This window comes from Ascidiella aspersa, chromosome 4, assembly GCF_963924565.1.
Source record: "Ascidiella aspersa chromosome 4, kaAscAspe10.2, whole genome shotgun sequence".
NCBI lineage: Eukaryota > Metazoa > Chordata > Ascidiacea > Phlebobranchia > Ascidiidae > Ascidiella > Ascidiella aspersa.
In genome coordinates, this window is record NC_139450.1 from 14809818 (window position 1) to 14824668 (window position 14851).

Sequence of the window (14851 nt, forward strand, 5' to 3'; positions counted from 1 at the left end):
CTCCACTAATATAACGCGAAAATGACTGCTTAGGGCTAGGCCTACAAGGTCGGAGAATGCTTGCTCAGGTTCGTTTATTAAAAGTCTCTTCTAAAGTTTGAACAGTTTCTGAAAAACCTTTATTTACGCGTTTCTTTCATAAATTTAAGTCTGTGGTGACGACACGCCTAACGTTTGAAAAAACGCCTTTTTCTTGACCACGCTGGATAAAAACAACTTCGCTACATTCTGTCTTTAAATGCAGCCACTTTATTTACTTTGATGAGGTTTATTAATTTATCTATATCATAGAATTACACTATGAAAGCTCCAGTAATAACTTCGGCTAGCTAGAATTTCTTCGTGAATGACGCAATGAGGCCATTCGTCCTGTGGTGCAACCTCCATTATCCGAACTGTCAAACCAGACAGGCCAATCATGAGTGCATACGTATATGCACCGACATAAAATACCACTATACGTACGGTTTGGGATTAAATCCAAATTTTAATTTGGCATCCCTATCACTGACCAGTAACGAACTCCCATCGGTCCGGCGGTTGCCGACAACTGGTCTAGCCTAAAACTGATCTAAACGTACAATATTGGGATAGTAAATAACTAATATTGTTCCAGTTCCAAAAAGCCTGATTATAAGACCAAGCATAAAGCAAACAATAAAGCTTAAAGTTCTCAAACCTTAAAACTCCAACTGTTTCGTATTAATTAACAGGCCCTTAACCACAAATTAATTAGCAAAAAAGTAAGTTCATCTTTACTTGAACTTAAGTATAGCCAACACGTAAAATCAATTGAATATAGTATTTTCAAGATCCCCCAAAACGCATTTTCTCCCCTGGTTTGTACAAAATCAAATTTACCTGATTTTTGCCCATAAACTATTTTTGAGGACAGTCACTGTTTACAAACAAATAGTGCAGCTGGCAAGGCTCGAAACTTTTACTGTAAAATAAGTCTACGAATACGAGCAATCTGCAAATATTATGCGAAGACTTGGTTGTTACGACCATTGTACCATTTTGTGTTATGCACAGGTCTGAAAGAGCATTCTGTTTATTTGGTTCAATTACAAACAATAGGCACTGACACATTTATTACGAAGCACATACACAAAATCTACTATTCGAAATTATCTCAGTGCCAAAAAAACATATCCAGGTTATACATCATTTGAAAAGTAAGCGGCGCAGCGCATCATCACAATGCCGTAAAACACTGAAAAAATCAAACAGCATGCTTAATCTCTTGAAAATGCTAAATTCCGTACAAAAACACTTAAAAATTGTTCAAAAACCAGGTTTTAAAAAGTAACATTTGGAACTAAAGAAAAGAACGCAAAACGGATCTCCAATCTACGAGACTCTATTGCTTTACCTAATAACAGTAAATTATTAAGCAAACTCGCTTTATTCAAATGTCCATTTGGTAACTATTTGCGCAATCTACCAAGTATTTAAATTGACTAGCAAATGAATATACATATGTCCAGTTATGCAATAAGTTTTGGCAAAATAATACTGGTTTACTACAACTAGAAATGGATGATATATGAAACAGAACGACAGAACACCTAAATTACTAGGATTTATCGACGAAAAAAGTAAATACCAAATATATTTGAAAGTAGATGAAAAACATCGGTCTAAGACTTTAACTTTAAATTAACTTTCAGACAAACGTAAACACAAATCTTAGTCACGTCAAGAAATCATTAAATTTTCAAGTGAAGTGAAGATTTTAATAATATATTTAATTATCTAAAATGCACGAAAAAAACAAAGCAATGATCCTCAGGGAAAAGTATTCGGAATTAAACTGTAATTTCTTTAGGCGACCGTTTTCTTGTGTCAGTGTGGGCGATTTTGCAAGAAAACACAACACCGGGTTTTTCGAGGCATAGCGACCCAATCTGCTGCGACTCTCTTGCGTCATCTAGCGCTCGCGCACCGTGCCGTCGTAATTAATGACCTTGGGCGGGTGGGTCATGAAGTCGAAGCCGTATTTGGATCGAGCTGATTTCTGCGTTGTCAGGTCGATCAGTTCGGCGTTTCCTCCCTGGGCCAGGCGCTGCTGGTAGGCCATCGTCTTTAAGGATGTACGGGAAAGGTATAGGGGAATTTCAAACCGACGGGGACGAGGATGGTTTTGGGAAAGGGAGGGAAGAAAACGTTTTCGCTGTTATTGGTTTGTCACTACTGCTACAAAATTAGTTGATTTACGAGCTAATGCAAATTATGGCACAAAAGATGTGTTTCAACTACAAAGATTTATATACATGCTGAAATGTCAAACGTCAGATTTGTTTTAGAATTTTGCATGGTATATGTTCTGACAGTATACGGGTTTCTTTGTATATGTTTTATAAAAAGCCAAAATTTAATAATTTGTAATGCATTATTTTAGTTTTCTAATAGTTTTAAACTATCTTGTCAAGGTTAGACATTACCACGATTTGTATAATGCTAGTCAGTGGTTTAATACACGATCGCCTTTAATTATCATAGGAGGGTGCTAACACTATTTCACAATTTTTTAAAATTTACAAAATTAAATTTAAATCAACAACCAGACGCCTTGGTGTTTAATAATACTTTACTATATGATTGATATAAGGTTAGTCTTCTATAAACCGAGTTAAGGGTGTTATACGAAGTGAAGTAATGATTAGCAATGGCACGATTTTAGATATCGAATTGTATAAAAATCAAAAGCAATTTTATAATTAATATACTAAATTCAAAGCTTCCGTTTTACTATAAATCTAGTTATGATAATGCAAAATAAAATCAAGCTATTAAATGTCAAAATACATTTGGTGAAAATCAAATTGAATTTTGTCAATAAAAGATTAGTTTAAATTAAATCGATTGATGTAAAACTATCTAAGTCACAATTTACAGAAGTCGCAACTTAAAAAAAGATAAATCATGCAACGACATTTTTTAAGACAAATCCGATTCAACTGAAAATAGTTAACCAACTAATCGGATTCTTTAAACAAGTTATTCCCATATCATCGCTACGCAGGCGATTGACAAGATGCGATTGGCATACAATTTCTTACATTACCTTCTGTCAAGATACCAAAATTAAAACAAAAAGTCCCGTGATAAAATTTTGTTAAAAACAATAGAGAAAAAGTTAATTATCTACCGCCCAAGCACGATAAATCTTATGGGAACCAACATTCAAAACGATTACCGCATGGATTATTATCATTAGACAAAGCATGCGTCGAGCTATTTTACTAGGGACTAAGCCTAGGCTACGGTGCGAACGTCGCGTGGTGAAAGCGGACCCGGGTTTTGGGTGTACTGGGGCGTGACGGAGGGAAAGGCCCTGGGCATCGGGGGTAGAAAACTCAGGTTGTGGTTAGACCTCACCCACTCAAGACCCAAGCGATGCTGGTCCCCGGGTGAGTGGAATGTGCCGGGCAAATGCATTCGCGCACTGCCGCGTGGTGAAAGCCCAGGGGCGCCACTCGTTTCGCAGGGCATAGAATAGGGCCGTACTGGCCGCGATGACGCGCTGTAGCTCGAGCGCGCCATCTCGCGGTTGGCCGATTGCTCACTCACTTGCGAATCGTGGCGCACCGGAGCAGGCGGCGCGTTGTACTTGCGCAGTGGCGCGCTGCCGGTTCTTGTTGGAAGCAATCGGCCCGGTGTCAGTGACTGCGATGCATTCTTTTCCCTGAATTAACGAGAGACGAAATTATTTCTCTGACGTGTAAAACCATGTTGAATTATAAACTTTCAGTATAGGGTAATAGGGTTTATAGCAGAACCATCGTTATTCAGACTTCTGGCCGATAGGAATAAAATTTTAGACCTACATGTTAAATGAGAAAATAAAAACTGCCCCTAACTGCTACTTGCTTTATTGACGAAAGTGAATCATCATTGTTCATAGGGAACCCGAAAACTATCCCCGACATTCTTCAAACAACTCCGAAATTTGTAGTATTAAGATTATTCCGAGGACGCTCAGGTTAAAATAAACTATTTTAAGAATGTGCAAAAGCAACAAAACCAACTGTAAGACATTTCTTCAGTAACACTAAAGCTGTACAAATGTGCACAAACGCATACGATAGGCGTACACCTAAATGGTCATATTAGACAAGTTGCTACATTCATTTCAGATGTCAACGCCTTGTAAACTGTCTTTTTTAAACGATATTCAGTCTTACAACCTGCGCAAAGTAGGGGCGGGCATTGGTACAGTGGGTGAGTCGGTGTACAGTGTTGGAGCCATTCCATAGCTGGCAGGCATCGCAAGTGCCACGCGACCATAATTCCCGTCAACTTCTCCGCCTTCGACATTGTCTTCTCCCTGCTATCATTTTGACAATAGTAAAAACCGTTGGTAAACGCCTCGAAACAAATATTTTATTGCCATCGGAAAGATACTATATTTCGAAAACTTTGTGACTGTTATTCGTTAAATTAACTCATTTTTTATTAACAATATGGGAACAATCATACAAACAGGTAAGCTATTGCGCAACGGAGTGTTAGTTTATTAAAGAGAACGCACATATCGGGGTGATACCAGCAAAGACTGAAATATGTTGCTTTGGCGTAAAACTATTTTAAGGTGCAGATTTAGGGTTTTGCCGTCGCTGCAATAACCTTCTCTCAGTATTAACTATACCAACACTAAAATAAACTAGAATCTGCTACAGGTGAATCTCGCACCACATAGCCGCGTTCAATATTCAGTTGTCTCACCTCAGCCTGTTTTAGGTTTTTAGCTCGCAGCTCCTCCATTAGCCGTTCCATTTCCCGGGTTTGACCCACGACATCGGGTTCGTGATGGTAGGCCTTCGATGTACGCGACACCCTCTGTGTGGAAATCGACGGTACACAAATATTACTACTTTTAAGCCCTATACAGCAGTCACGCGTCTTATTCTGTACAATTAGCTTTAAACGGACGCCTGGTTATTAGATTAGTTTGGGAGTTACTCTTCTATTGAAATTTATTATAGAGAAATATGGAATTATAATGAAAGAAAACCTTGCGTAATATTAAGGTACAAATTAAATTAATGACTGGAAGTTTTATGGCAAAATAATTGTCTGAAGGGCATGCTGTTACTTCATCAAAATACTGTTGGATTTAGTGTATCATTTTTAATTGTTTACAGACGTTTTAATTGTTCAGAGAAGTTTTGTAAATAAGAGGGCAAGAAGGGTTTGTCCGGAATTTTATTTACCTCAACAGAAAAAAATGGCCATGACAAATTCAACATGAAAATTACCGGTTTACAATATAACTTATGTTCAAATTTCGCGCAAGTAAACCATGTCATGCGTAGTCATAAAGCAATCCTGAGTGACCATGATTTTGCAAACATTTCAACGCATTGAAATCAAGTAACGAGAAAAATATCGTCCTACAACTCACAGGCGCCGAGGTCATCCAGGCTACGGCCTGTCCGTTGGGTTTGCAAAGGATTGTTGTGCATTTGGGGCCGGTACCCCACTTTTCAAGCTGTTTCCACACGTAATGCATCGGCGGGTCATGAATCCCGTTCAAGGTGCTGGCACTCCAAACCTAAACACGTGGGTAATTTTATTGACACATAGTATAGCCCGAGAAACTCTTAGAGCCGGTTTAACGATCTGGTGTATGTTTTAAGTATTTTTAATCTGTTAGGATAAATGTTCTTTTTGTTGTAATTTTTTATGTTCATGAATATTTTGCATCGCTTTTAAAAAGAAAGAAAATGGAGCTTCATGTTCTCCAAATTCTAAAACACAATATCAAGGTTGTTTCTATTTTTGATCATTCATAAATACCCTCTCAGTCAGAAATAGAGTACACATCAAAAGTAGGAATTTCTCAATGATGAATTTTATATTCCACTAAACCACCCTTGGCAATAATGCAATCCATACATACACGACATGCTGTAAACCCTGGCTCGAACATGGATAAAACACCGTCAGAAATTCTCGTTGTCTTACGAACCGTTGCCGTTAGACTCGGCTGCAACTTGGTCCTGGGAGGGAACCTGAAAACAGCAACCGGGTGTCCGGCCACGTTCTGCTGCAGCAAATATCCGCCAATGTCTTCCGTTCGAGTAGACGAAGCGTTATGAACTCGAACGAATCGACCGTCGTCGTCGACTTGTATTATTTTCATGTTGCCGGTTGCGCTGCGCAAATAACAACTTGAGTTATATTTCAGACGAAGGAGGAGTATTTTTTGCACGCGCAGCCGAATTGTGTCCAAGCAAATTAGGACGGCAATCACACTAGAAGGAAAAGAAATACGTAAAAAAAAACAAAGATGCATACGATATCATGCCGATAATAAAAACGAGATCTCAAAATACTTTTCCAACAAAATGCACATAATATATACTCTAGGCTAGAACCAGAAGAAAGCCGTCCGTTCAACCATTCAGTAAACTACCAAATTTTCATTTCTAAACGGATTACAAAATTAAGATTTGCAAACGAATTAAAAAGATCTTGTCAGCTAAAAAGCTTATTGACCTTGTCAATTAAACCTGCAAAATTTATTTCAAATAAGGAAAAGAGAGAAAACTACAAAAAAAGCACGCCACACATCAGGTCAATTAAGACTTCAACCTAAAACATAAAACAGAAATGTCCCAGCGATACATAAAAGATTTTATTTAAGCACAAAGCACATCAAATCAAGAGAAGCAAGGCAATCACGTCGCGAATTCATGCGTGACTTTGGTGTTTTTTGCCACTGCAAAGCTAACAAAGGCTATATTTGGCGAACCTGGCCGTAGCGCCTGAATACCAGAGATTTCCGTTTTTGCCTGGCATAACTTCGTGCCTACAATATATGTGTTACCATTTATCAGATTCTTGAAATAAAATCATTATTGTGGCAATTCTTCACTATTCTAGCAAAATTATTTTAAATAAAAACGTAAAACACAACTATACCTTGCAGTGGAATTGACCAGGTCGTGCTGGGTGGATGACGTCACTTTGGTGGTGTCAACTCCCACATTGTCCTCGGTGACTTTGGTGTACATTGTGTCTTTGCGAAGGTCGTTGAACATGGCTTCGAAGTAATCCTTGCCCTGGCCTTTGTAGTAACAAATGTTAGTGGATTGCCCACCATTAGCGTCCTTAAGTTGCTTAACTCTTTCAATCCCACGCTAGACTGCTAGAGATAAATGTCTGTTTAGCCATTACCCAGGGGCCTGAACTTTCAGTGAGCGATGATGTTGTTTCGAATTAAATTATTTCGACCCAAATCATTTGAGAAAATTTCAAATCGACAGTTTTACAGAACAGGTTACCAAAACCGCCAGATACAAAACTTTCTTGCGACAAACATTTTCCTATTTTAACTTGTGAATTCGACTTGATTAATCTTTAATTAACGTTCAACAAAATACAGCAATTACACTGGCCATTATTGTATTGGAATGTTCAAACAATGCAAGTCATATGATAAAAGCATGGTTCACACAGGGTTGCCAGTTAAGATTTTTTAAATCCTAATTTGAAAATTTTTTTTGAACGGCTCTTTTAGGATTTTTTGTTTTATTTAAAAAATTGATAAGTTGTATGTTAAAAAGAGATTAAACTAACGCAAAAAGAGAAAACTTGCCAAGATAAAATTGACAAAAAGATAAAAAATTGAGAAAATTGTCACACAAAGAGAAATTCGATGTACCAGAATGACCATTTATTGCATTTTTATTCATTTCAAGAAAAACCTAGGCTTGTAAGAGTTCGTAGATTTGGCTTTTTTTTTTTTTTAGATAAGTTTGGCTTTTTTTATTTTGACCATCTGGCAATCCTGATGGTTCAGTATTAATTATACTACAAACCTGCATCGGCCGACACGTAACGGGTGTTGGCGGCGCTCATCGGTCTCTTTGTCAGAATGCGCGGCGGAGTGGGGTTGTTGGGGCGCGGGGGAAGCTGGTTGACACCGGGACTGCTTCGGCCGACTCGGGACTCGCGAAGAAACTCCTCAGCGTCCGACCCGTTGTTGTTAACGTCAAGCACCGAGCTGGAGGCGCTCGAAGCTGACTGGGGTCGCATCTTTAGGACAAAGAACGACACCATTAAAATCGTAAGTCTCAGCACTTTGATCGGATGTGCAATTGAGGTATGGTTAATCGAGGTTTAACCAGTGGGTAAAAAGAATTTCTACCAGAACGCTGCTCCGGTAAATTATGTTTTTAGGAATGCCAAAACAAAATGCCATTTTTCACCGGTCAATCGGTCACTTCTTTTAATGTACTTAAACTAGAGTTTCAGATTTTTGAACTACGTCGAACGATAACCTTAGATTTCCTAAGGTTACTTGCTTTGGACGGCATTTTATGACGTAACTTTGATGCCTCCTGAAAATTGATATTTATAAGAAAAGTAATCTACTTTTATCTCTGGGTTTAACCAACAACCTTAATAATCTATATACTACATCCTATTCGTCCCATAAAGGCGAATAAACACAAGTTAACCTATTAAGATTGTTTTACATTTTAGACCACCGGGGAAAGAGACATACCGTAATGTTGTTGTCTGAATAAAACTTAGCTAAAAATAACAACCGAAAACTACTTGTCCCGTTTAAATACCAGAAATAGTGTGTTGATTTATCATTTCATAAAACAAGCAGCGCAAGATTTCCTTTAAAAAAAAGTTTTATTCAGAAAACAATTTCGGGAGCAAAGCAGGTAAAACCCTCACGAAATAATAACTGCAAGCAAGTTAGCACGTGAAACAATCAGTTTAAAGAAACTTGCCCTGTTGTTTCGTGAGTGGTTCTTGGTCTGGTAGAAGGACCTCGGAGACGAAGCTTCGTACGCGTCGAAGCCGGTTGCAGTGCCGTTCTGCCTCCTTATGAATCCTTGGGTGGTGAGCGGAACCGAGGATGGGCGTTTCGGGGCGCCATTTAAAGGAGCAAACAGGTCCTTACCGTCTCCTAGCGCAGAAGTGTCATGTTTGTAACTGCCAACCGTGGCGTCTCCGATTCCCAGGTTAGCTGTCTGGTGCTGTAAGTGATTTGTTCAGCACAGATATATTAAAAGATATATAGGGCAAAATTAAAGCCTTTGTTGGAAAAGCAAGGTAGCTGGCTGCTTTAAACATGGGACTAGTATACAGCTCATAAAGGTATAACTAGTAAAGAGTAAAGAGCTCATAAAGTAATAGTTAAGCTGGTCAGCAACCATTACAATATTTGCAGATTTTATTTGGATGCAATTTCCGAAGGGTTACTTTGACCATAAAAGGGCCACACATGAGTACACTTGCGTGAATTTAGACATGCGCTTCGCCACAATAACAATAAATTAGACAACACAATTTCCAAAATTATTTTACGAAAGAGGAAGTGGATATCTACGGCTCTTAGGCTACGACAAAGAAGTGAACAAATGAACGGTTTGGCATTTGTAATGCACAATCTCTACCGAATTTTTATCATGATTTACTACAAGTTTTAACGCCGTAAACGATTGTCTACTCGAACAGTCAAAATAATACACAGCTTTTGATCGACAGCTAAAACAATGAAAAACCTTACCGGAATTTTGTTAGTAGTGGTAGTATTGGAGATGGTAAAATCTGTATTTGATGTCGAGTAAGACTCTCTTAGTCCAAGCTTTCCTTCAAGGGCAAACCTAAAAATGGCAAAAAAATATACACATTATTTAGGTGATCTAACAATTCTTTCATGCGTTTTATAATTTCTCTTTTGGTCGTAAAACGGATAGTACATTTTATATAGGCACTTTTAGCAACGCCGATACAATATGGAACAATTAGGGGCCCTCAGCCTTAAATAAAAATATCTGGATTTTTTCAGAACCGGAGGGGAGTGATCCAAGCGTTTATAAAAATAAATCTTTTTTACCTCGTACAATTGATATTATTGCCTTGATTATGATTTTAATAAATCCTAAGTAAGGTATTGGTATTTTATGCGTAACCATATTGACCTCTTTTCTTCTTCTTCTATGAGGTTTTTAAGCATGTCGATTTCTGCCCTCAGTGGAATGTTAGCCTCTTGGGCAGCCGTTAATTCCTGTATCTTGATCATGAGAAGATCCTGCGTTTCCTGGTTATACAACAAACTGTATTCAAACCTGCCCGTATTTTAGTTATTCTTGCAAAGAACAGACTCAATTAAACATCGCAGTTGCGTAATGGCATTGACAAAAAAAAATCGTTTTGGTTTAACTAGTTGCAACAAACAGTTTTAAGCATTATATCCTTTAAATCAGGAGTCGGCAACCTACGGCCCGCGGGCCGGATCCGGCCAGCCAGTGTAATTCATTCGGCCCGCCGCCTCTTCGAAAAACTAGATACGAGTCCATTTCACATACTTTATGACAATTTTAACTACCGGTACCTAAGGGGGGAAATTTTTTTTAACGATTTTTATACAACCCGTTTGTTTCGTTTTGGTGCTGTCTTTTATACTACAGATCACAGCTTCTTTCCCGTTGCGGCGTGAAAGGCTGGCAGACAAGGGCGTAGCGGACAAACGGAAAACGTATACAAAAACATTGCACATAATTTTTTTAACATTTTACTATTATCGGCAATGTAATAAAAAAGTAAAAAATTCAAAAGAAATGCCAGTATACCTAAAAAAACGCGCTCGCTTCGCTCGCCAGTTGCGCCCGGACTAAACAAACACTGAACAAGTTTAACCATTAAAGTGATCGCGTTTCCTCAAAGTACTTTTATTACATTTTTTATTAGTAGTATGGATGACAACGTGTGAACTCGAATTTTAAACCAAACAAACGTTTTTTTTCACGTTTTGCACCAACACTTCCTCAAATGTGATTAAACGCGTTTTCAAGTGCAAAATAATCTGAGGCTCGCCAGATTCACAGTTGTTTTAACACTTTAATAACACAATTCTTATTTAACATTGTGTTTGGCCCGAAAAGACCTTTCTGAGATTGTTTTCGGCCCGCGACTAGAAAAAGGTTGCCGACCTCTGCTTTTGATTAAGGGTTCTTAAACTGTTTTTACCGGGGACTTCTAATTTGTTTATTTTTTGCTTCGCGTAGACCACGGTAGGCAATAAATTTTCAGAGATATCATAAAATATAAAATTTGATCATAAATTGCCGTCACAATACAAATAGACTTTTTAAATCTGCTGATTTCGGCCAGAAAATGTGAAAGTTAAATGAAGTCTAAATACATTCAAATATACACCAATATTTCTTTAGCCCTTCATGGACCCCCTAAAACTAGTAGACGGAACTCCAAAGAGACCGGACCCCAGTTTAAGAACCCCTGCTTTATATTGTACTTACTTGAAGTTTGCTTTCCATTCTGCGAAGTTGAGTTTCAAACGCTTTTCGTTCTGAACCGAGGTTGCCTTCCGCAACTTTAAGGGCAGATTCCGCAGAATTAAACTTAAAGTAAACGTTGTATTTGTTTGTAGGTCGTAGAATACAATGAAACCCCGTGCAGATTTAGGCAACTATGTTTAGATGTTTTACAAATTATAAAAACATCAAAATGACATAAGTTTCATTTCTGAGATGTAAACCTTATTATACATAATACAACACAAACATATAAAAGCATAAATGCGATTTTAAATAATTCCATCAGAAACTATTAGGGAAACGTCAGAATTTAGCTAAGTTTGTAAAATATTTTAAATTTCAGGCACGTTGATACAACGCCTTTTCCAATGGTAACATAAAAATACCGGAATGAAACTCTACCAAATAAAAAGTATCTCAGTGAAGCGACATTACAATGGCACTAAAGTGCTCTTCACCTTGGATTGCATCCCCTCCAGTGCCCCACTCAGGCTGTTAATTTCAACTCTCAGTTGGCCATTTTCCTGGATCAGTGTTGTCAAGTTGCGTGTGTCTGCTTCCATGCGCAGTTTCAGGTCTGCAATCTGGATAAAAGGGTTGCCACAATTTTATGAAAAAGAACATTCAAAAACTTATTTAAAACATTGTAGCTTTTATAAGACTTAAAATTGGATCGCGTAAGATTTTTTTCAATAAAAATCGAAAAACAAAACAATATAAATGCTATGGTAAACACAACAACAAATTGTTTAAAAATGTGTGTTACAATTTGAGTCCATAAACACCTAACTTAAGCCGAATATAAAATTAAACGAACTTTTCAAGGACTTTAAAAAAAACTTGTTTTTAAACTTTTTGAAACACTTTTTAATGCGCAAATAAATTCAAAGACAGTACAAGAATTTTAAAGATTCTACAACATTGTAGCAACACTGGATTATAATTAGGCCAATTTGGGTTTTTGTTGATGGCAAATACATTTGTTTTAATCATTCCCTCAAATATATATTACCTGTGTTCACCTTTTAATTACCTTAACAAATATGTATTAACCTTAACTATTCAATTCATTTTAGAAGTCAGTAAGTGTCAGTTTTGCTTACAGTAAGGTTGTGCTTTGATTCAGCCTCATCAATGTATCGTCTTAATTCAGCCTCACTGGCTTCCCTTGCATTTCTTAGCATTAATGCAACATCTCCATTTTGTTGTCCTGATCTTCTTGCAGTTTCCTCCATCTCTAGGACTAAATGCCTTGACTTTTCCAAACGCTCATGTAGATCATTAATTTCCTTTATGTAAACACATATGATAGTTTCTGAACTGTAAAAACAGGAAACTGTATGATCGAACCACATATACATCAACTCATTTTATTTCCAGCTATAATTCACAAAACTTTAATAACAATCTTAAAGTAGTCAAAAGCAATGTATTTATAATTTAGTTAACACCTAAATATGACTTGTAAAATTTCTAGGCTTGTAGCCTAAAATATTAGTAAATTTATACTTAATAGAGTTTATAAGTTCAATTGTTAAATAAACATGACCTTTTACTGCACTACAAATACTATTATCTTTGATATATTTTATGGGCTATATTTTACACCACAGTATTTGGATCATTTTAAAAATATCCAACTAATACATAACCCATTGCATATTTAATTTTTTATGGTATTTTATATATTTGGCTGTTATATTTATGGAACTGTAATTGCCAATAAACTTTTTTATTGTAGGTTATATTTGTACTTGTTGATACAGGAGAAGCTCATGGCTGCATCTGCCATGTAGATCTGAAAGCTGATTTTGAAATTCTGCTTTTGCCTTTTCTTCAGCTTGGCATCTTTAAACAAAAATAATATATATTAGATAAGCAAATATTAGATAAAATATTATTGTAGTCTTGTTTTGTTTCAAGACGTACCTTCTTTCTGATTCTACTAATCGTTGTTTCAAGTCATCGCGTTCCAACCTACAAGATTCAAGTTCTGTTCTTGGGCCAGTAAGTTGTGACTGGGATTTTTGCAACTCAAGTTCTTTATTTGACAAAGCAACTTGCATACGCGTAATTTCATCCTTTTGTTTAAGGACTGTTTCGTTCAAGGATAATAACCTAAAAAAATATATATAAATGCATATTGATAAGAAGAAAATAAAGGTAATTAAGTATAAAATATAAAATAATTTTCAGTAGTACCTTCAATATAACATGGTAATATATGGTAATTATATCACGTTTATTACCTTATTTCAAACTCAGATGACATTGTGTCATATTTAGCCCGAGATGCTTCAATTTCATTTTTCTCCCTTTGACTTTGTTCTAGTCTCAAACGAAGATCAGACAGTTGTTCATCATACATGGATCTTAACTGTGACAGTTGTTCATTTCTATGAGTTTCCTTGTGCATAGAATTATCTTGTTGCTAAAAATGTAAAAACATAGTTAGAAAAAGCAATTAAAAATTAAAGTTTTGTACATAATTTATATTAATAAATTTTTAGTTTTGCAGTCAATTAGTTCGACAACTATTCTACTGCTGATAACTTTATTTCAAATACTGTAGATAGCTTTAATTATTTTTAGTTCTATTTTAAACACAGGCCACAGTGAAGTGGCCACTGTTGTAAAAGTTGAAATTGTTGGTGCTGGTCTAGAATCCTACCATACTGATTTTAACAGTTAACAAAATGAGTTCTCAAAGTTAAAATTGCAAGGAAAGACATAAATATGTTAAATTAATATAATATTAATACTTGACCTACCCAAACCTAAGCGCTAACCCTCACACTAACCCAAATATTGTTAGCAGCATAAACCTCCGGACAAATGTAGGATTCTAGACCAGCGACAAATTGTTTCAAGGACAGTTACAAATAATTCTATACACAAGATTGAATACCCCAACTAGGGTGGATTCTCTATACTGCTGTACAGTTATTTTCCTTTTTTAGTGTCGAGTTAGACTTTGTAGCTCAGACACATAAGAATTATAAGACACTTTTAAGTAGCAAAATAAGAAATAGATATTTTTGCATACATTAATCTTTTATTACTTTACCTGCTTTGTTCTCCAAGACCGGACGTTTTGGATATAGGCTGAAAAACGCTGGTTTAAATCTTGCAAATCAGACTTTTCCGCGATTCGTCCAGTAACAAGGGGATTGTCCCCCACTGCTTTACTTTGTTCATTCATGCTTTGGTCAAGGCTTATCAAATATTCTAACTGAAGGAGGCCCGTACAATGTTTTTAAATCACCGTAATTATACAAAAGACATGGTCTTAACAAGTACCAATTACCGCGGTTTTAGAATCTATATTCTATGCCTTTGTTGCTTGGATAGCGGCGTCGCGTATCTAGGGACTGCTTATTAAAATATTTAGCACAAGGTGGCAGTCAAAGCAACATTTTTTACGCTTTATTTCTTCGAATATAATCATAATTTGTTTATTACAAATAAAAACGTTGGCGTAAATAGTTACTTCTATAAATACACTTGTAATGTATCGTAATTCGGCCATGTCTGTCAGG

At 36.6% G+C, this 14851-nt stretch overlaps 1 protein-coding gene across 1 annotated transcript; it reads right to left on the minus strand.

Moving 5' to 3' along the window:
- Positions 1-1038: 1038 nt before the first annotated feature.
- On the minus strand, positions 1039-14616 carry LOC146148110 (uncharacterized). Its single transcript, XM_083388003.1, has 19 exons — positions 14380-14616; positions 13562-13743; positions 13242-13430; positions 13067-13160; positions 12416-12601; positions 11771-11896; positions 11295-11396; positions 9957-10075; positions 9542-9638; positions 8760-9008; positions 7833-8049; positions 6934-7078; positions 6764-6820; positions 5978-6164; positions 5411-5560; positions 4732-4845; positions 4194-4336; positions 3577-3691; positions 1039-2086 (listed from the first exon to the last, which is right to left on the minus strand). Exons 1-19 carry the CDS (start codon positions 14512-14514, stop codon positions 1934-1936), a joined length of 2760 nt encoding a protein of 919 aa, XP_083244129.1. The 5' UTR covers positions 14515-14616; the 3' UTR covers positions 1039-1933.
- Positions 14617-14851: the final 235 nt, after the last annotated feature.

What these genes read in the sequence shown, in the direction of transcription:
- LOC146148110 (XM_083388003.1), bottom strand. Translation starts at nt 14,514, where the DNA reads ATGAATGAACAAAGTAAAGCAGTGGGGGACAATCCCCTTGTTACTGGA. An exon ending in TTACGTGTCGGCCGATGCAG is followed by an intron (nt 7,079 to 7,832) that starts GTTTGTAGTATA and finishes GTTACTACAAAG; the next exon opens with GCCAGGGCAAGGATTACTTC. An exon ending in CCCGCCCCTACTTTGCGCAG is followed by an intron (nt 3,692 to 4,193) that starts GTTGTAAGACTG and finishes TCGTTAATTCAG; the next exon opens with GGAAAAGAATGCATCGCAGT.